Source organism: Rosa rugosa, chromosome 2, assembly GCF_958449725.1.
Source record: "Rosa rugosa chromosome 2, drRosRugo1.1, whole genome shotgun sequence".
NCBI classification, from domain to species: Eukaryota; Viridiplantae; Streptophyta; class Magnoliopsida; order Rosales; family Rosaceae; genus Rosa; species Rosa rugosa.
This window is the reverse complement of record NC_084821.1, coordinates 29,736,175-29,757,441: the sequence shown is the minus strand read 5'-3', so window position 1 is coordinate 29,757,441 and position 21,267 is coordinate 29,736,175. Positions and strand designations below refer to the sequence as shown.

Genomic DNA, 21,267 nt, shown 5'->3' with positions numbered 1-21,267 from the left:
GAGTCATAAGAAGATTACGTTGGAGATATTATTGGGGAATTAAATCTGATTTTGCCATGGGAAATTATGGAGTTAATGTCAAAAATCAAGAGAGGATCAAGGATAATGATGCCATGGAGAGATTTAAGGGAGAAAATGTCCAAAACAAGTCCAGATTCATTCCTAATTTCACTCAAGAGTATTTTGGCCGAAAATTAAGAGAAAAATCAGATAAAATCTTGGGAAAATCAGCAATAATATATTTGGAAAGATTATGGAGTTATTTTGGAGCTTCCTGATTGGTTGAGTGACATGGCAGAGCTGACGTGGCATTAATTTATTGGTTGGAGCTGTGTGGTGCAACCAGAAAATTCCTTGGAAATTAAATTCATGAAGCCTTGCCTTCCCCTATATATACCCCTCTTTGCTAGACGTTTTAAACCACAACACAACACAACAACACACCTCTCTCTCCCTCATAAAATAAACATTAGAAAAATTCTCTCCATTCTCTAGTCTTCAGCAGCTCTGCGTCTCAACCAAGGAGGAGAAGAAGTCATGCAATACATCAAGATCCTATCCGCCATCCACCCTTGTGTCGTCCCTAGAAGACTGCTTGCTTTCAAGGATCTTCAAGTTCTTCGTCTCAAGGCTTGTCATCCATCTTTCACGGTGTATTTCATACTTTCTTTTATTTTCCTTTGTTTGATTCGTAGAGTTATGAATTCTAGTTAACATGACGTTAAGGGCAAAGTTTAAAGCCCATTTTTATGTTTTGAAATAAAGTTGTGATTTTTATATGTTGATTTATATGTTGCTTATGTGAGATTGCTTAATTGATTTTGTTTTATAGAAAACTTTTATATGTATGTGTTCTTTGGTGGCCAACTTAGGATATATGCATGTAATTGGAGCTAGATTTAAGTAGTGAAGGCTTTGGACAAAAGTTGAAATCAATTAAGGAGGATTGCAAATAGATGAGCTTTGTCATACTAGGTTGTGCACTTTGGTTGACATCCTTTCTTTGTTATTTATGCATTGAATGTGTTCTTGAGTAGCTAGCTTTCTAGACTATGATTGCATATTCAATAGGTTTAATTTAGGTACTTTCACTTAGATTAAATATTCAAGGAAAGTAAAAAATGGGAAATCGTTTGCTTTCTAACGTTTCACATGGTCAACTTCTTTCTCATGACATAGAAAATCAACTATAGGAATTGTGATTGGATTTCATTCATATGGATGTGGTTTTGATCTTTGTTCCTTGCGTTCCACCCTTGTATATGTGTTTTTAGATTTTCTTTATTTAATTTTTAATTTTATAATTCTAAATCCCCCATTTTCGATTACTTGGTTTCTTTTGTATATAATTTTGTAGATATAATACTTTTTACTTTTATTAATTCTTTATTTGTTTTTACAATTACAGGTGTACCCTCAATCCCCGGTTAGAACGATCCCTATTTACCATAAACTAACAACTACATGCAGGGTTAAATTGTGTGCTTGCTTTTAGGCGTAACAAAAATATTTAAAAAATCATTTTTTAAAATTTTTTTCTATTTTTTATTTATTTTATTTTTATTTTTTTTATTTATTTTTTTATTTATTTTGTCTTCAACCTATACACCACAAGTTATAATAGGTTTATAAAAACAAAAAGATACTCTAGGTGGTTGAAAGCCGCTCGCTGATCTACGATATTTGTGATATATCTCCGATAAAGTGAAGAATTTTAGGATATATCCCCAATAAAGTGAAGAAATATCTGTGTAAAATCACTTTTTACAATATTTACAAATAAAGTGTAAAATCGCTTTTTACAAATATTTCTTCACTTTATTGGGGATATATCCTAAAATTCTTCACTTTATCGGAGATATATCACAAATATCGTAGACCAGCGAGCTACTTTCAACCACCTAGAGTATCTTTTTGTTTTTATAAACCTATTATAACTTGTGGTGTATAGGTTGAAGACAAAAAAAAAAAAAAAAAAAAAAAAAAAAAAAAAAAAAAAATATTTAGAAAAAACAAATATTTTTTTTTTTAGTTTTTTTTTGTCTTGAAATGACCATTTTTAGCCTTCAAAGTGGGTCCGATCGTCAGAGTTAAGGTCCAATTTGGACGGAATATGAGAAATTGGACACGGCTGATTGAAATTGGAAAGTTTGTGGGGTAAAAATTCAAAATTGAGAATAGAGGGGGTGACATGATGACACCCCCAAACCTCAGGGGGGTAAACTGAAATTAATTTTTTTTTTTTCACTCACACTATTTTTGCACACACTTTTTTCTATTTTTCCATTTTCTATTTTTTTTTCCTTTTGGTGACCCTAGTCCATATTGACTTTGAATAATTCTTTTGATATTTGGAACATGTTTCTAGGGTCACCCTTTTCTTGTCATGGCTAGCTACAACCCGTAGCCCACACACACAATACTCTCTACCCACCTCACACTTATTCTTTGAACACTTCCTCTAACTCATTTACAAGCACCAAAATACTAGGACTCACATTGTTTACCAATTAGCTTAGAAAGGGTAGGAAAATTGTTTAAGTTTAAAAGGGTAAACATTTGTGTGGTAAAGAAATGAAAAGGCTAAGACATATTTTTATCATCTCAAATTGGCTTACTAATGGATTTTCATTATTAAGGACAAAAGCTATTTGGCCATGGTGGATTCCTAATGCCTTGGTCTTCCCCAATAACAACTCATGCTTTTGATATAAAGTCTCAAAAGATTTGGAGCAAGTTCTAGATTACATACACAATGAATTGATCACACAATGAAAGAACAAGTGCATTTTTGACTATGTATGCACAGTTTTTGGCTCAAAATCTCACATAATTAGGCATAGATAGTTTCAACAAATTTAGTCATTATCTTTCCCACATGAATGCATCTAAAATGACATAGGCAATATGAGTTTAAATGCATGTGAGCACAAAACGCCAAACCCATTTATTAAATAAGCATTGATCTTCAATCGCTAAACATGCTCAAATCAATCAATCAAATTAGACATAAGTTCGGTCTCATCCTCGCGGGTTATTTCAGTTTAGGAACCACGCAAGCAAGCCAAAATCTTTTTGTATTTTTCAAAAATTTTCAATTTTTATGGATTTTTCAGTAAGGGTAACAAATGAAGAAAATGATAAGGAATGTAATTGCTTAGCCTTACCAATAAGCACATAGAAAATAGGCAACTTTCCTAGCATTGAGTAGAAAAATATGTGTAAATATGATATCTCCTACTTTCCTAGGATTCACTTTGCTTATACCTCAAACTTACACTTTGCTTATACCTCTAACTCTACTCTTGATTTTTCCTAGCATGAATTTCGTTTGTTTATGTGTTTACATGTTGTGGCTTTGAGAGTTTTGGATAGTTATTTCATCCTTGGTCAATGGATAAGACACAAAAAATTTAGCTTTTATTGAAAGGATTATCCAAAGTTCAAGTGTGAGGTGGCTACCCTTTCTCTCTCTTGCCTTGTGTTAGTTTAATTGTTTTGAATCCTAGTCTCGGCCATATGAGCATGTCCCAAAACATTGATAGGATCTTAATAGCTTCATTATACATTAAGGACTATATGATGTTTTAAGTGTGAGGTGCTTGTTAAGTCAATGTTTAGTTTGTTAATAAATTATGTTGACTAGCATTAGGCAGTTTTTATTTGGTCATACGCTTTGCACATAATTCACAATTGTTCATAACGGCACATTGAGGACAATGTGTGATTTAAGTGTGAGGTGGTAAGGCTAAGTAATTACATTCCTTATCCTTTTCTTCATTTGTTACCCTTATTGAAAAATCCATAAAAATTGAAAATTTTTGAAAAATACAAAAAGATTTTGGCTTCCTTGCGTGGTTCCTAAACCGAAATAACCCCCGACGATGAGACCAAACTTATGTCTAATTGGATTTATTGATTTTGAGCATGTTTAGTGATTGAAGATCAATGCTTAATTAATAAATGGATTTAGCGTTTTGTGCTCACAAGCATTTAAACTCATATGTCATTTTAGATGCATTCATGTGGGAAAGATGAAGACTAAATTTGTTGAAACTATATATGCCTAATTATGTGAGCTTTTGAGCCTAAGAGAGTGCATACATAGTCAAAATGCACTAGTTCTTTCATTGTGTGATCAATTCATTGTGCATGTAATCTAGAACTTACTCCAAATCTTTCGAGACTTTATATCAAGCATGAGTTGTTATTGGGGAAGACCAAGGCATTAGGAATCCACCATGGCCAAATAGCTTTTGTCCTTAAAGTAAAAATTCATTAGTTAGCCAATTTGAGCCTATATAAATTTGTGTTAGCATGCATTTGTACTGTCAGGACACTAATATTGACCTGATGACACTAATATTGAACCTACGGCTGATGGGGAGGAAGCAAACTTGGTAAGCAAAGACACCACTCCCGCCCTACCTGAGAAGAATGACATCAGTTAACCATTTGCTGCAGCAAGTGTAGAATCGCCGCCGGTTAGGACAGTACTTAATGGTATCCCTCCTGCAGGAAGCAAGACTCTGGACGTGGAAAAGCAGGTTGGTGATGTAGTGACTGTGCCTAAATCAAAACAGAAGAGGGAGATGAACACTACTAGCCCCTTTGTTGAAAGTGAAAATATGATGCAAGATGTGGTTGTGGCTTTGGAGAAACAGGATGTGGAACCTACAAAGGAGGTCACTAGGGTAGACAAACGGGGAAGACCTACATCCCCTCGTGCGTCTCCAACAAAACTGAAACCAGATGGTTCTGAACTAAGCATGAACCCAATGGATTATGACTTTCCCATTAAGAAGCTGAAAATGCTAGTCAGGTTTACTGCTAAGGCTCTAGGGTTAAGGGAAGCCCAAGGTGGAATCCTTGTCTCAAAGCATGCATCTGTACTGTCAGGTGTCAAAGAGTCAAAGAAGAAAAGAGGAATGCCATTGGGTGCGCGTAATAAGAACCCACCAAAGACTTCAAAGATCCCTGCTGATGATGTGATAAAGGTCCTCTATTCGAGTAATCCTCCTAGCCCTAACCCAAAGGGCAAGGAGAAAATTTAAGATGTCTTTCTTTGCCTACAGTTTGAATTTGATTCTTCACATCCATTTGCAATGTTCTTTGGTGTACCGCAATTGGGCGCATTGGCATCGGGAATGTTGTCTACTATTTCTTCTGTTTTAGAATTAAGTCATTCTGCTAGGCTTCTGAATAAAGGAGCAGAATTGTTTTAAGTGTAATGGCACCTAACCTCCCTTGTGAGGGCTTTGTATCTGTGTCATTCTGGCATGCGTTACTATGACTGAAACCATTACATTTTCCTAACAATTAAAAAAAAAAGTTAAGCAAAAGTGCAAGATTAGGGGAATAATTACTAGGTAATTATGAACCTAACAATTATTATGAAGACCTTAAAAGGACATTGCTAAAAAAAATTCCCTTAATCCTATGTGTCATTATAAGCATATTACTTAATCAAATCCTTCAAGGATTCATATTACCCAGATGGAAAATTCATGAATAAATGAAAGATCTTGAAGCTCGCTCATGAAATAAATGAGTCTAAAGCTCATATAAACTCATTCTATCATAGTCAAAGTGAATAGCCTTAATGAATACTATGACAAGACTAAGATATCAAATTCGAAATGTTGTAACATAAATTCTAACTTTCACGAAGTTATGAATTTAATCAGAGCTCCTACAGAGCTTATAAGAAATTGTCAATTGCACAAATTGATATTATGGCTAAGTATGCTATGTGAATTTTCATTGTTCAAAATATCGTATAAAGGTAAATGTCTCAATTCTTATTCATTTGTATTGTAATTCTTTAGCTAATCTTATGAAATTAATTATACTCTTATGATATGAGATAAGATTTATTAAGATCATAATTTTATTGGTATTACTGTAACATTTGCAGGATTGGAAATTCATGATGAGTCCACTATGTGTAAATCACACTTGATCTCTCTTCAATGATAGACACACCAAACCATTAAACATGGTACATGGTACATGGTACTTTTCCATATACATGATTTGAAGCTCGCAACAAATCAGGGTGCATAAAAAAACATGATACCTAAGACATAAGCACATTATACTCTTTTTCTCCTTCGACCAGGGTTGTTTTTGTCACACTGGATTTTTGTTACCTGGCAAAATTTTTTACGAGAAAACATTAAGCGCGTCCAACACCATATCATTTATTGGTAGACATCCAAGGGGGAGTGTTATAAATATTATAAATATGTGGCTATTCACGTAAATACTCATTAGTTATGTCATGTTGATGTAAACCCTAACTCCTATATAAAGGGGTTTAATGAGTATGAATCTCACACTTTTACCTCCTCTTATATTCTCTCTTGATGAGGACATCCTCGAGTATGAATTAATGTGCAAATTATGTGTGATGTGCCCTACTCCCAAGTATAGGAGGTCAAGTTTTAGTAAAGGAAAATTTAGAGTATCATACCCAAGAGATTGAGTAACTCTACCTTTTTACAAGTTCACAACCTTAGCCCTTTGCTTCAACCCAAGAGATTGAGTAACTAAAGATCATGAGGATGATATTAACAATTGTGGTAGTGAACGGCTTGGGTGATTTTTTTTTTTTTTTTTGAGTAAAAATTTGTGCATTTTATTCGATATTTAAAGATTGAGAACCACAAGACATTGTGGACAAACAAACATTAATATCCCACAGAATGAAGTAACAAATCCCATTAAATAAATCTCTATGAGCATCGAAAAGAAACGCAAACACAAACACAAAAGTCTATGATGTTCCGCATCAGCACAGCCACAAAGTCCTCAGCAGCAGAAAAACCTGGTCTCATTCTCGATAAAAAGCTGGCCTAATAAAAGAAACCAAGAACTTTCCCACCGACATTCTTTCTTCTAGCCTCTTCATATGGTCCATGATGCCAGCAGAAGTGGTGAGCACGATATATCTAAACTGTCTTGAAGGAAGCAACCTAGCAGCCCAACCTTCAATCTCCTAAACACCAATATCAAAATGAGCGCTAATGACCCCACACTTGTTAAGCCTTCCATTCAGTTCGACCACAATTTTACCAGACCTGTGGTCGTCAACATACTCGAACTCTCCAATGTATCCATTCTTCTGCATGACAATAAGGAACTTGATGATCACTTTGGATGACGGCCTGATCATCACCTGACGCTTATCACGTTTCTCCGCATTGTACATGCTCTTGAGAGCATCATTCAGCATGCTAACCCTCACCATTGTCGCTGCAAAAGAGATGAGCAAGCAAAGCAGAGGCACTTCCGACTCTCCGAGATTTAGGGTTTTCTAGGGCATAAGAAAGAGGGCTTGGCTGATTGTAATTTTTATAAAGTAAACTAAATTGCGCAAAAATAAACTAGACTAATAAAAATAGAGAGACTTTGATCAATGAGATAAATAGGGGCTTAGGGTTTACACTAGCCTCCCTCATGCATATAATGTAACCCATTTTCAAATAACAACATGCTTTGATAAATTCCCTCTTGGTTTTCACTAAAGAAATCTAGATACCAACTAATCGTGCAACCTAACCATGTCGCTAAAGCAAAGCTAGATCACACAACCTTAGTCCCATTTACATTTGCTAAAACATATAAGGGCATTCATGCTGCAAAGCCTAAGGCCTCTCGACTCTTAAACTCACGACACCAAGCATTAATTTTAAGGTAAGGAACCTAGGCAATCTAGTTCTTCCCGTAGGAATAAGCTAGACCACCATCCTATTAGCTACACATGCTTCTCAGTTACAAAAGATTGTCAAGTTTAAGTTTCCGATTTCATTAATTCCTACAAAATGCTTCTAGGTGACAAATTTAAAAAAACATGTAAGAAAGCATTAAAGTAAAGTAGCTAAAGGATTCAAAACATGCATATTCATCAAAAACATGTCATCACATTGTTTTGTACATGAATTTGGTCTAGCCCCAAATTTATTCTACTCACAACCCGTAGTTACATACACCAAAGCGATAAACATAATAAACAACAAGCAAAAGAGAGGAAGAGTGGAGAAAGTGGTTGGTTACCAAACTGAAACCTCAAGACCTCTATCTAGCTCTCCTTGATGCAAAACTAGTGAGAGATGTTTCAAAGTATGAAAATTTTGGTTCTTTCAAACCCAAATTGCCATACAAATCTACACGAAACTCTTAGAAACTATGAAGAAAAAGGGCTTGAATGTATGAAAACAAAAGTTGTGATTCATCAAAGATGTATAGACTCTTCGGTTTTAGAACAAAACCAAATAAGCTATACACTTTTCTTCACACAAAAGCTAAGAAATGTGAACTACAAGATGAAGAACTAAGGAGAATAGAGAGGAGATGGAGAAAGAAAGGAGATGAAATGGATGAGGGAAGACTCAAAACGTCCAAAGTGAAGGGAGAGTCTATATATAGGCCAAAAGTGACGAATGAAAGGTGGAGATCAAAGAAAATGAAGGGTTAGATGTAATGGACAAAGATGTAAGCATAAAATGTGGATCTAATCTTTAATTCACATAAAAAAAGACATAAAAGCCCATAGATATGTAGATCATCTTGGTAAATTTTCACGGCCTAGTTCGCCATGGTTTGGCCGGAAATCTTGCTGGAATCCGTACAGGTCCGGTTTTACAATTTTTGTCTTCTAGTGCAGAAATTTGCACGGATCTTTTGAAGGCCTTCCACTTCGAACCAGCTCTTGTACTCTTCAAAAGAAATGATCCTCAGGATGTCTAAAATGTCTCTATAAAATTTCAGCTCATTTGAAGTTTATTTGGTCAGGCTGCTGCTTGTCTTTCCTTGCCTAGCGCGGTTCTCCTAGCCGGAGTAATATTCTCTATCATTTCCTAGCATGATAAGGAAAAAATAATAAACATATATAAATAAACACAAAGGTTAAACAAAAGTGCAAGATTAGAAAAATAATTACTAGGTAATTATGGACTAAACAACCCTAAACATCTCTCTCTCTAGTTTATAACAAATGACACTTGACTATTTTTCATCGGGGGTGAGGTAGCAAGGCACCTCAATTATGTTAGCGAGTTAGTAAATCCACCCGCTCAGTATTCAAACTGAGGTCTACGAGAGTATCCCAACAAAACAAGACTAATCCCCCAACGCAGGCGCACGAACTTGAAGGGCCCTCAACATTCTAGCCACAAACTAGTGGGAGTTGAGTCTCGAGCGTTTAATTATTTAGCAAACAAGCTGGGAATGAGCGTAATTGAATTCTTTCTTAAAAATATACAAGTTGCTCACGTCCTTTACAAGCCGAATATACTAGAGTTGAAATTTGTCTAAATTTTTATATCGAGTTTAATATTAAACTCAAATTCAGCTCATTTCTTCCACAGACACAAGTCGAACGATTCAAAAATAAGCCAAACATGAGCCAAACTCAAATAGTATGAATTACGGTCTTTTTTTTTTTTTTTTTGAAAGGTAGTTTCATTGAATCAGATAACGATTACATCGTTTCGAATGACATCCCTTATAAAGTTGGGAGCTAGGACAAACCACACTTGACTATCACTATCCCGAAGAGCACGAGAAGCCAAAGTATGGGCGACTACATTAGCTTCTCGACGAACATGGCCAACACTAAAACCAATCTGGCCTTCCAATAGTTGCCTTACTTCCTCAATTAACATGTTCATCGTAGACAAGTCTGGCGAAGGAGAGTTAATGGCTTGGACTAATAATGCGCAATCACTTTCAAACAAAACCGCTTCATGTTGCAACGACCGGGCTAGTAAGATACCATCTCTAAGTGCCATCAGTTCAGCATGAAAAGGTGATGTAAGTAGAGCATAAGGTCGCAGCTGTCCAGCTATAAAGCTGCCCTCAGAGTTGCGCAGTACACAACCCGCTCCTCCCAGTCGAGACGACGCTTGATATGCGCCATCACAGTTCATTTTATATTGGCCCACTGCCGAAGCTTTCCACCGTACCAGTTGTGGCCTCAGCCTGTGAGGATTTGTATTGAACTTCTTGAACTCGGCATACCAACCCATAGTTAAAAGTAGAGTCTCCGAGGCATGTTGACCTTTCTGTTCCCATACTTGAGTATTCTGATTCTTCCATATCCCCTAGAGTAGCATGAGAGCCTTATTCAATTCTTCTTGGGATAGTGTGACGATCATATCCAAGAACCAATTAATCTTGGATGGACACAAAAGTCGGTCCCTGCAAAGCTAATTGTGCTTGATTCCACACCTCACATGCATAAGGGCAGCTAACGAATAAATGGAGACTATCTTCATAATTATGTGGACATAAACTGCATTCCAAGCTACCATTGTAGCCCTTAGTACTAAGGCTAACACGTGTAGGGAGAATATTGTTTACTAACCTCCATGCATGCAACGCCACCTTACCAGGAACTTTTGCAGTCCAAATAGCCGTCCACACTACCCTCAAGGGATCAATAGGTGGTTTAGGAGCAAGAACGAGTCCAAGTGCCAAGTCCTTGGCTACATAATAAGCACTATTAATTGTAAAGAAACCTTTCTTAGTAAAATGCCAAACCTGATAGTCATCCCTTGCAACTCGGCTCAACTGTAAGCTAATTATCAACTCAACGTCCGCTGGAAGAAAATATCTCTGTAGGATGTTCAAATCCCAAGTCCGAGTGATTGGATCGATAAGCTCCGCAACAAATCTAGGAGCGTCTCGACAAGGGGGAGAAAGAGGACACCTAGGATACACATCAGGGATCTAGTTATGCTTCCATATTTCAATCCGAGAACCATCACCGACCTGCCATCTGAGGCCACGGAGGAGAACTTGACGTGCTTCCCATATACTACGCCAAGAAAAGGAAGGTGGAATTCCCAAGCTAGCCGTCTCAAACTTATCATTGGGAAAATATATAGCCTTGTATAACCTGGCAATAAGAGAATTGGGAGTGTGCATTAACCTCCAACTTTGCTTCGCTAGCATAGCTAGATTAAACAAATGAAGATTTTTAAATCCCATACCACCATCCTGCATGTTTAGAAACACACAGCCGCTCCCAAGACCTCCAGTGGATCTTATTTTTTTCCTTTGAGTCCCCCCACCAAAAACCCGCACACAATTGATGCAAGTCATCACATAACCCCACTGGCAACTTGTAACAACTCATCACATACATTGGAACTGACTGTCCCACTGCCTTGATTAAGATCTCCTTGCCAGCACCACTAAGAAGCTTTGGTCTCCAACTCACCACCTTCTTCGTAAGTTTCTCTTTCAAATAACTAAAAGCCGTTGATTTCTTCCTGCCTACATGAGTCGGTAATCCCAGATATCTATCATGCTTGTCCACACGCTTAACTCCTAGCAAGCCAGCCAAGCTTTCCTGTCTATTCAAATCTATACCCCGACTAAAAGCAACTTCACTTTTTTGCAGATTAACCTGTTGCCCCGAAGCAATCTCATACGTATGCAATATATTGCGAAATTAATTGTCGGCATTCCTCCTCGTTTGCAGTCCCAAATAGTAGGTGATGCAACACCGGAGCACGAGGATTAATCTGAATACCTTGTATCCATTGTTGATGCACAAAATGTTCAATCAAACTAGTCAAACCTTCCCCACACAAATAAATAAATAAGGTGATAACGGGTCCCCTTGTCTGATGCCCCGGGTTGGCCTCACATAGCCACAAACTTCCCCATTCAACAAAAAAGAATAGCTTACTGTTCTGATGCTTGTCATTATCAACTCCACCCACTCCTCGGCAAAACCCAATTTCAGTAGCATACTTCGCAGAAAACCCCACTCAAGCCGATCGTAAGCCTTACTAATATCCAACTTTAAAGAGAAATGTTCACCCGATTCCCGTCTTTCATTATGTAAGAAGTGAGCTACCTCTGTTGCGACAAGCGTATTATCGGAAATCAACCGACCCGGTACAAATGCACTTTTTGCAACCGAAATTGGAACGTCTCCCGCTGCCAAACATTAAGTCGACCTCCAGTATGTCGAATTTTTTGACACACTTTATCCATAGGGTCACCCTCTGATTCTCCTTGCCAACCCGGTATGAATTACGGTCTTACTTCAAAATACATATTTAATTTTTCTAGTTATATAAAGTGGCACTGCATATGAATATGAATAGGAATGAAGGCAAATCAATCTTGTAGGTGTCACTAAATCATTGGTTACAGCAGTGGCTGCAAGTAGTCCCGCAATGTGTTAACTACCGATAAAACTATCTATGGATTTTGTTCTACGTCGTCCATAACGGTAACCTTTTCTGGTTATACGGATATTCCTCATGACTCCAACTTGTTAGAAAGAGAGAAAGAGAGGCATTGTTTAATTGGATCTTTGGGTGATACTTTGTTTGATATCCACACATTTCTTAAATCTATTTAAGCAATGACCAACCAACCTCCCTCCCTCCTCCCTCCTCCCTCCATCCCATTCAGTCAAGTCTATTATATAAAGCCTCTCTTTTGCAGTTTCTCTCTCTTCCTCTTGTTTCCCTTTCGGTCTCTCTCTCTTTCTATTTGTTGGTTAATAATTTGTGAGAGAGAGAGAGAGAGAGAGGGTGGTTGAGAGGACGGTGAGTGGGGGAACCGGGGGATTCTGATGACATCAAGCTTGTAATGCAGAATCCGTTCAAGGACCCACCACAATCCTCAAATTAGATCACCACCGCTGGGATCACCGGCATCAATCTCAACTAGTACCCAGGTCAGTTTTTTCTCCACCATCCGAATCCATATATATATATATATATATATATATATATATATATAATTTTGTTTGTTTGAAAAGAAAAGAAAAGAATATGAGAGAGATATTGGAGGATACGGGTCTCTGTATGTAGACTCATGTTAATAGAGAATATATTTGTTTTTGGGAAATCCAGGTGTCAGAAAACCCAGAACAGATCTCATCTGAGTGCCCCATATTCGATTCTTTCTTCCACTCTCTGAATGACACCTGTTGAGGGTTGTCTGTACGGCTGGGTTCTTTAAAGCTCTAAAGCAAAGCAAAGGCACTTTCAGTGGATCATTGAAGAAGAAACAAAGTTCATTTTTACTTTTGGTTGGATCTCTTCTTTTGATTGGCGATTGGTTATTGCCTTATTGGCTAAGAGCGAGTGTTTAGATAGGATTGAGGAGAAGACCAATTGCTTGTTTTGTGATTATTGATTACACTCTTTGAAAAGAAGAGGAGGCCCACCGTTGGGTTTTTGGTGGGCTTCTTTCTATCCAATAAAAACCCACCCACTGACCCACCCTATCCAATCCAACTATAATTCCCTCCATTTGGTCAGCATTTGCTTTTAGGTTCCCAGAATCGGTTAAACAGACTAATAGAAGTGGAAAAAATCCCCTCAACTTTGTAATGCTACTATACTTTTTCATTACTTGCCTCTCACTCCTCTTTTTCAAGAGTTTTCCTGTCAAGTCTCTCCCACTCCCACCATGGGTTTTTGAGGTCCAATTATTGTTCTCCTCGAAAATCAAAAGCCTTGTTTCAATTGGTTTTCTTTCTCAAACTCATTCCGCAAGGTCTATGTCAATGTCCGTAGGAGTAGGGAGTAGGACAACTAGTATCGCAGAACACGATGATGAGATTAATACTGAACCACAGATGTGTGTGTTGGACTTGCCAGAATTGGTGTTGGAATGCATTCTGGAGAGGCTACCTGCTGAGTCCCTTTTCAGAATGAGAGGGGTTTGTACCTCTCTGAGGGAGAGATGTGTGACTGACCACCTTTGGGAGAAGCACATGAAAAAGAAATGGGGCAGAGTAATTGGCCCTGCTGCTTATAGGGAGTGGCAGTGGCAATCCATGGCCAATCAAAAGCAGAGCCCGAATCAGAATCAGCTGACCAAGCCGCAAAAAGCAGCAGGCAAAGGCCTAATGAGAATTCTATCACTGTCTCTTTCTTGGCCTTTGTCGTGGATTAGATCCTCCAGCGACCATGATGAATTTATCAAAAGCAGGAGGAGGACTTGCTTCCCGTCTCATCAGCATGAGAATTCTGTCATGTCTTGGTACCTTGCTCTTGAGACCGGCAGGTTCTGGTTTCCTGCACAAGTCTATAACCGAGAGAATGGTCATGTTGGTTTTGTCTTGTCATGCTATGATGCTGAGCTTAGCTATGATCCCCGCACTGACACATTCCAAGCCAGGTAGCTAGCTAGCTATCCGTCAATTAATTAACTCTACAGTTGAGAATTTGTTAGTTTAATTGATGCTATTATATATGTGCAGATATCCACCACATGGAAGGAGAGCAGTTGCAGTTGAGAATTGTGTGCCCTGGGAAAGGCTTAGAGCACCACCTGTTGACACTTCGCCTCATGATCTTCATATCTCTGACTGTTTGAATGATTTGCGTCCTGGGGATCATATTGAGATTCAGTGGAGAAGAAATAAAGAATTTCCTTATGGTTTGTTTCCCTTTTCATTTAATTATTAATTATTTTCATTTCTAGCTGTAACTTTATGTTCCATCTACTTCTTCGTTCCTTCCATTTATCCTCGTTCTCTGTTTTTTTTTTTTTTTGTTCCTTTGAACAAATGTTTGGACTATTAGCTTATAGGCCACAGCACGCATTTGGAAGAATCTGCATCTGCAAAGTCTAAAAAAATTACATCATGCCATAATTAAAAAAATAAAAAATAAAAAGAAAGAGAAGAAGAGCATGGTGTCTTTTGCTTAAAATGTTTTATAAAGCGTAACCATGAATTGTATGTGAAAGAAATGAAGTTCTCGTGATTCATTATTTGATAGGATTTTATGTATTGCAGGTTGGTGGTATGGTGTTGTAGGTCACCTGGAATCATGTGATGGGAATGAGACTTACTGCCTTTGTCATAATAGTGGTTAGTTAATTCATTCTTTTTCTCCTTCTCAAAGTGTTAATCATCAGAGCTTGCTAGTATTGCTCTTTGGAAAACCTGAACCAAAGAATGTAAATGATGTTCACTTTTACAGAATAAAAACGAGGATTTATGCCCAGATTTCATTAAATGGACTGCCTTTAATTTATGCTATTTGATCAACCTTAGGACATATGTCATTGTCAGTATGTCATAATGTCCACCAGCATTGTAACCAGCAGAATATATAGCCATTAGCCAAGACCAAACACATTCAGTCTAGCTATGTGCTTTTTCTGTGAATGGATCATTCTAGGCTATCCAGTCTTTCCTTTGATTTCCCCATCAAACACTCCCACCACCAGTCTTTCCCTTTAGCAGTAGAGTGTAATAGTTAACTTCTAACTACGTACGTCATATATGACAGAAAAATGGAGAAACCTCAAGTATGCAACTTAACTACTTAAGCAAGCCTGCTCTTGACTATGCATAAATTTTTCAGCTGCAGAAAACTGCTTATGTTACATTACTATAGATGATAATCCATTTCGTAGTCTTGGTTTTTTTTGTATGCATATATAATCTGTACTGAACTGCTATATGTTACATTACTATAGATGATAATCCATTTTGTAGTCTTGCTTGTTTTTGTATGTATATAATCTGTACTGAACTGCTAAATGGGTTAACATACCTGTGTGTACAGACAATGTGGTGCTGGAGTTCAACCAGTACGCACGTGGTTCACGGTGGAGATGCACAACAATCAGCCGGAAAAACCATCGAGAAGAGGGAGACGAGGCAGATGGTTTCTACGGGGGAATCCGCAAGCTTTGCACCAAGGAAGAGATCTCCGTGTGGAAGTGTCTTTGGCCAACTCAAGTCCTGGAATGATAGAACTATGCAATTTGCATTTAGAGCTGACTTTTGAAATGTTAAATATTCGTGTAACTAGTCACCTTAGTTTACTTTCATTCTGCGGTCATTTGTGTAATCCAATGAAATGTCACACGCATAGCTAAGATCACCTTTATCCCCAAGCCAAATGCAAGTTTTGTACGTTTAGGGAATTTGTCCTCAGCCTTAGAAATCAGTTCGATAGAGAGACACCGGCAACACTGTTAAGCATATTTCCTCGCCTCTTCCTTTTTTAATTATTATTTATTTTTTATTTTTATCTTTTCCATCTGCTGATTGGAAATTCTGAAGTTGACTCAGAGCAGCTACAAGATTAGCGGGGTAAATTGTAGGAGAGTTACCAAAACTGACATTTATACACAACTAAAAGCACAAAAAAATTATCTTAATATGACGCTCATATCTACATTTTTGGCTGCAAGTCAACCCGTTGCGGTAAGGCGCGAGCATTGTTCATGTCCTTGGAGTTTAGTTGCTTCCATCCTTTAGGGCAAGGTCAATTGGGGGAGGATTCAGAGCATCGACGTACACTTTCACTAATAGGAATGGATGGTTAGATAACCTCAAGTGAATTTTTTGGTTGTTTAAAATAATGTTAACTACAAATATCAAGGGTTGAGATTATCTAATAGGTGGTGGGTCATTTGTACTGCCAGTGTATAGAAGAATTTTCAGATAATAAGTTCGTTTTTATTTTTTATTTTCAAAATATTCTATTGATGATAAGCAATTTGCTGAACTAAAATGCATGGTAAATAAATATTTATCCATGAAAATGGCTGACCACGACTTGGCAGTAGGTGTTGCCTCCTAGGTAACGTGGCCTCCTATGAACTCTATACCTACATCCCACATCGTGAGGCCTGTAAAGGCCAAGCATGTGAAGATCATCTTATCCAATGAAAATACTTGGATGAAACGTTTTTCTGAGTTTCGGGGATTGATAGACACGTTGCAATCCTTACTGGGCAGAAATCAAAAAATTCACATAGAAAGCATAATTTTGGTTACGCAGTGAAAACCTCAATTTTGAGATTAAAAACACTGCGGGGCTCTTACTCTTGACTCTTGAGAACCCAAATAAAATCAATCAACTTATTGATGAAGGATATGGTTCTTTACAAACACATATAGCTCTGTACGCGGCTACAATCTCTAGACTCACTAGAGAGGTGCTTGTCTTGAATCTTGACCTTCTTCTTCACTTGAACGATATGCAAATATCACTCCACTTGCACCACCAATCTTCTCTACTGATCTCGAGAGAATCAATGCATGTATATGAATGAACAATATGAAACACTTAGACACGGAACAAGTGTTTCATGGACTCCTATGGAACTCTTTCTAAGCAAGCAAGACACACAATAATTCTTGCATCAAAATCTCTACACAATCAATGCTACTTTTCTGAATATATTGAGGAGAAAATAAATTCTCAACAATTAAGACTTAACCATAATTGGACTCCTACTAGGAAAGATCTTTTAATAAAAGATATCCAATTAAAATAAACAAATCCTAAATCACCTAGGACTTCAAAAGCACAATTTTAACAGTTGAAAAATATCTTTGTAAAATAAAATCTAAAAACCAAAATATACTTTCCAAAATTGGACTCCCAAAAACGTAGGTTGACTAGGACTGACTCGGGCTGACTCGGGGATTGCAACACATGTTGCAATCTCGTGCTTATGCATGAGATGCAATTACCTGAAATTCTCCGAGATCAGTTTTGATGAACTTTGTAGGTTTCTTCAGTGCTTTGTATAGGGATGCCAACATATCAAATGTAAACCTTATACTGTGGTGACCCGAGAGGGGGGTCCCACAGCGCCGCGACTCCGAGCCAATGAGGAATCGACATGTCACGAATGACATCCCGATAGCTCATCAACCCGAAACCGCAAGGCCTTTTGAGTTTAGGTTGTTGGTTTACAAAACACTTTCTTGGACAAATCATTCTAGCAACCTAACAACACATTTTCAAAAGCGGAATTCGAAATGGGCTAAGAGTTTTGGGCTTGCGATCGGAGCCCAATTTGGAAAATAAAACTGATCTCTAAGTAACGACAAGTAAGGGAGACGCGCCCCAGGGTTACGGGTCTCCCGGAATTTTCGTAAACGAGTAGGAAATAAATAAAAAGTAAATAAACAAGCTACTACAAAATCCGATCAAGGACTAAAACCTTCTTTTGATAAAACTAAAGAGAAATGCGCCAAGCCGTGCCATGTGCCTCCCCAGTACGCTTCCCGACCACATGCTCGAAACCTGCACACTATAGTAGGGGTGAGCTTTCGTCCTCGCATGCCCAATAGGGGCCGACCCAACCATGCTAGGTTTGAAAAATAATATACTTGAAAATATTTACTACATAATATTGTGCACGTTTATCGAAAAATACTTTAAGTAAAGAGGCAACCACAAACATTTGTTTTCTTTCAAAAAGCATATGCAGTATGCTTCACACAATTTGGAGCTCCGAGATACTTACCTGCCGGCTAAAATAAGATAAATCAGTGACCGATCTGGTTCGTCCTGAGTAAGAGAACCAGCCAACTACTCTGTAGTCCTTGTGACTACAAGTAGCGAAAGTGTCCATTTCCTGGCTCTGAGTCTCCTATGACTGGTTCACTGTCTGTACTTACCTTTCCCCGACAAACATAGGAGCACAGCCCCCTCCGGAGGTTCACGGTTATCGACACCGTAGGATCCCTAGGAATCAACGCGTCTAGGTCCCATTCACTTTCAGGTCACAAACATACAAAGGGTACAGTATCTCAACATGCAAGTCTAGCCTCGGTTTTCGCAATCAACAATTATCAGCTCTGAAAACACATGTATCACGAGGCATCGACTGATGAACAACCAAAAACGTTCTTGCAGGCAACATACTATCATAGTATAGCAGTTCACATATACTGAAAAACCTCTAACAAGGAAGGGACAGCTCACCCTACCTGGAATTGGAGTGCTTGCCCACATTCGGGTTCGTTCTCGACTTTCAACACTTTGTCCACTTCCAAATGCACACGCTCGGGTCCTTTATAATAAAATTAAACCAATAAGTAACTTGACTTCATTATAACTCAACTAACCGAGCAACCAAAACATTTACTTAATTTCCTTATAGTCCATCGGATTATCCTTTAATCGAAAAATGATCTAGAACTTGTGTTTATAGAATTTTCCTTTAGTTGATAAATTCTATTATCCATTCCCAAACAATCCAAATCCAAATGATATAGCATTTGAATCATTTAGGATATGGTGATTATACTTAGCACTTTCACCTTCATTTCTTTACCCTTTTTACCTTAAGAAAACAAATGGCAATTTCCATTCCCGAACAATTCATTTAACATAATAAGCTCATTCGGGATATGGTGATCACACTTCTTCCCATACTAAAATTTCGGTCAACCGGTTTGACCTCATTTTATTTAGCCTTTAAACCCTAAGCTATTAAATAGCAACCACCATTCCCGAATAATTTCATTATACGATAATTCCGGGAAATGGTAGGTTTGGAATATTTCTATTCACGGATCTTAAATTGAACATTCCACATATTAATTCACTTATCCAAAACCGGTCCATTCTTATTTATAATTTTTCTCATGTAATTAGCCAAATCACCGCTTTCATAATTGAATCAACAAGGACAATTTCCTATCAATTCCAATCCACTCAACAACATATCCATATCACCATTTTAACACTTTCCCATTCATGAGGCTACAAACAACAGATTACAACCACCACAGTTTCACCAACAATAGATTCAAAACCCAGACCCTTACCATTTCTTCTTTTCCAAACATGGATTCGATTCAAGCCAGCTGCTTTTTCCACCACCATCAATCCATTCAGATTCCCTAGTACGTACGCAAAAATAGGATCAATAATCCATTCTCAATCAATCCATATCCAAAACAAAGTCTCGAGTTTCTTACCAATTCCTCAATACAAATGGAACTGACCCCGCACTTCCCTTCTCCGAAAGCTTACAATTTTGCAGACCTCCCTTCCTCCAAAACCTCCAGAACACATATTCCAAAATCCTCACAGATTTCAAATTAAGAAATCGAGTTAGGGTTCTCAATCTAGATCAAAGTAGAAGCCTCACTAAGAGGAAGGGATAGAATCCAGCTTACCGAACGAAGAGAATAAGCTGGTGGTGCTCACGGTGACGCTAGGTTGGCTCACGTGCCAGCGGTGGCGCGTGAGACGCGTGCGGGGGCTCTGGCCGAAATCGGAGGCTGAGGGTCTATGGCTTTGATGCATCGTGAAGCCTTGATTCCAGCTACGGAGGTTGTTTAGCTCGATCCGAGCTGGAGAGTAGAGAACGAGGGCATGCAGGGCCGAGGCCTCCGACGATGCTGGTACGGCGGTCTCCCGACATCGACGAGTGATGATGCTCACGGGTTTCGCTCTTCCTTGTCCACTGAGTCGGACGGTGGTGTCAGTGTGGCGAGGTGATGATTAGAGGTCGACGAAAGAGGAGGTCAGTGGCGTCGTAGCTTTCGATCTGTGGTGGAATGGCTGGGCTCTGATCGGACTTGAGTGCTGGTTCGAAGGGTGGAGGCGGTGTTAATGGGTGGTGGCCGGAACTGGTGTTTTCCGGTGGTTGCGGAGGGAAGAAGAAGAGAGAGGGCGAGAGGTCGAGGTTGATGCATGGCCTCGATTCCTCTTGGGTTTGGTTCGGATTTAGGTATTGAGTCGATTGGTGGTGGTGGTTTTGTGAGATGGTGGCCGCACGCTGTGTTTCCGGCGATGGCAGAGAGGGAGGACGAGAGAGTGAGAGTTCGGGGAGAGAGAGAGTGCGACGCGGCTGGGAGAGGAAAGAGGAGAGTTGTGAGGTCTCTAGGGTTTTCTAACCCTTTTATTCTTAGCTCGTGTGAAAAGTCCATCCTACCCTCGTGTCCAATTACGAATTTATCCCAGCTGTTTGCTTTCAGGTTTTGGGCTCGTAACTTCTATTTTATTCGTTTTTCGTCGAAAACTTCCTAAGTTAATTCTTCACTTTGTCCAAGGCCCAAAACTCGATCTCGTAAAAATCCAAAATCCAAAACTTTGTTACAACTCGATTTACCGTCTTCGAAAATTCAACAAATTGTCGCCTCACTAAACTTTTGTAACCTTCTGGCCCAAAACGAAGGACTCTGGCCCAAACTTAAATCATAAGGCCCAAATTAAAGAATCTCGTCACCAAAAATTTCCAAAATCGATTTCTTCACTTAAATCACCTTGCGAAAATCTTATTGGCGAAAAAATTACATTCTAAAAATTAAACAAAAAATTTCGGGGGCTCACATATACCTACATCCAATAACCAGATGCTGATAAAAAAAAGTGAACTCAGATGCAGTGACGTGAATCATGAGATACCGATGCCGGTTGCCTGCAACACGGTGGTGAGCCATGGTGATCGGTTATGTTTAGAATGACAGACTCGCTCTCTGATTCCACCTTGGAATTAGGTGGAATCCAA

At 38.5% G+C, this 21,267-nt stretch overlaps 1 protein-coding gene, 1 long non-coding RNA gene and 1 pseudogene across 2 annotated transcripts; 1 reads left to right on the top strand and 2 right to left on the bottom strand.

Moving 5' to 3' along the window:
• Positions 1-6,713: 6,713 nt before the first annotated feature.
• LOC133733267 (small ribosomal subunit protein uS8z/uS8w-like) lies at positions 6,714-7,300 on the bottom strand (annotated as a pseudogene).
• A 5,106-nt stretch (positions 7,301-12,406) lies between these two features.
• LOC133732767 (F-box protein At2g26850) lies at positions 12,407-16,038 on the top strand. Its single transcript, XM_062160350.1, has 5 exons — positions 12,407-12,706; positions 12,885-14,160; positions 14,243-14,421; positions 14,783-14,857; positions 15,561-16,038. The coding sequence occupies exons 2-5, from the start codon at positions 13,367-13,369 to the stop codon at positions 15,746-15,748; spliced, it is 1,236 nt and encodes a 411-aa protein (XP_062016334.1). The 5' UTR covers positions 12,407-12,706; positions 12,885-13,366; the 3' UTR covers positions 15,749-16,038.
• Positions 16,039-19,478: 3,440 nt separating this feature from the next.
• Positions 19,479-20,678, bottom strand: LOC133734354 (uncharacterized). Its single transcript, XR_009858242.1, has 2 exons — positions 19,730-20,678; positions 19,479-19,651 (listed from the first exon to the last, which is right to left on the bottom strand). It is a non-coding gene; the product is annotated as an uncharacterized LOC133734354 (long non-coding RNA).
• Between the last annotated feature and the right edge of the window lie 589 nt (positions 20,679-21,267).

Excerpts from the sequence above, each read along its gene's own strand:
- LOC133732767 (XM_062160350.1), top strand. The coding sequence starts at position 13,367 with ATGCTACTATACTTTTTCATTACTTGCCTCTCACTCCTCTTTTTCAAG. Across the intron at positions 14,161-14,242 it reads ACTGACACATTCCAAGCCAG|ATATCCACCACATGGAAGGA; the intron begins GTAGCTAGCTAG and ends ATATATGTGCAG. Across the intron at positions 14,422-14,782 it reads AAATAAAGAATTTCCTTATG|GTTGGTGGTATGGTGTTGTA; the intron begins GTTTGTTTCCCT and ends TATGTATTGCAG.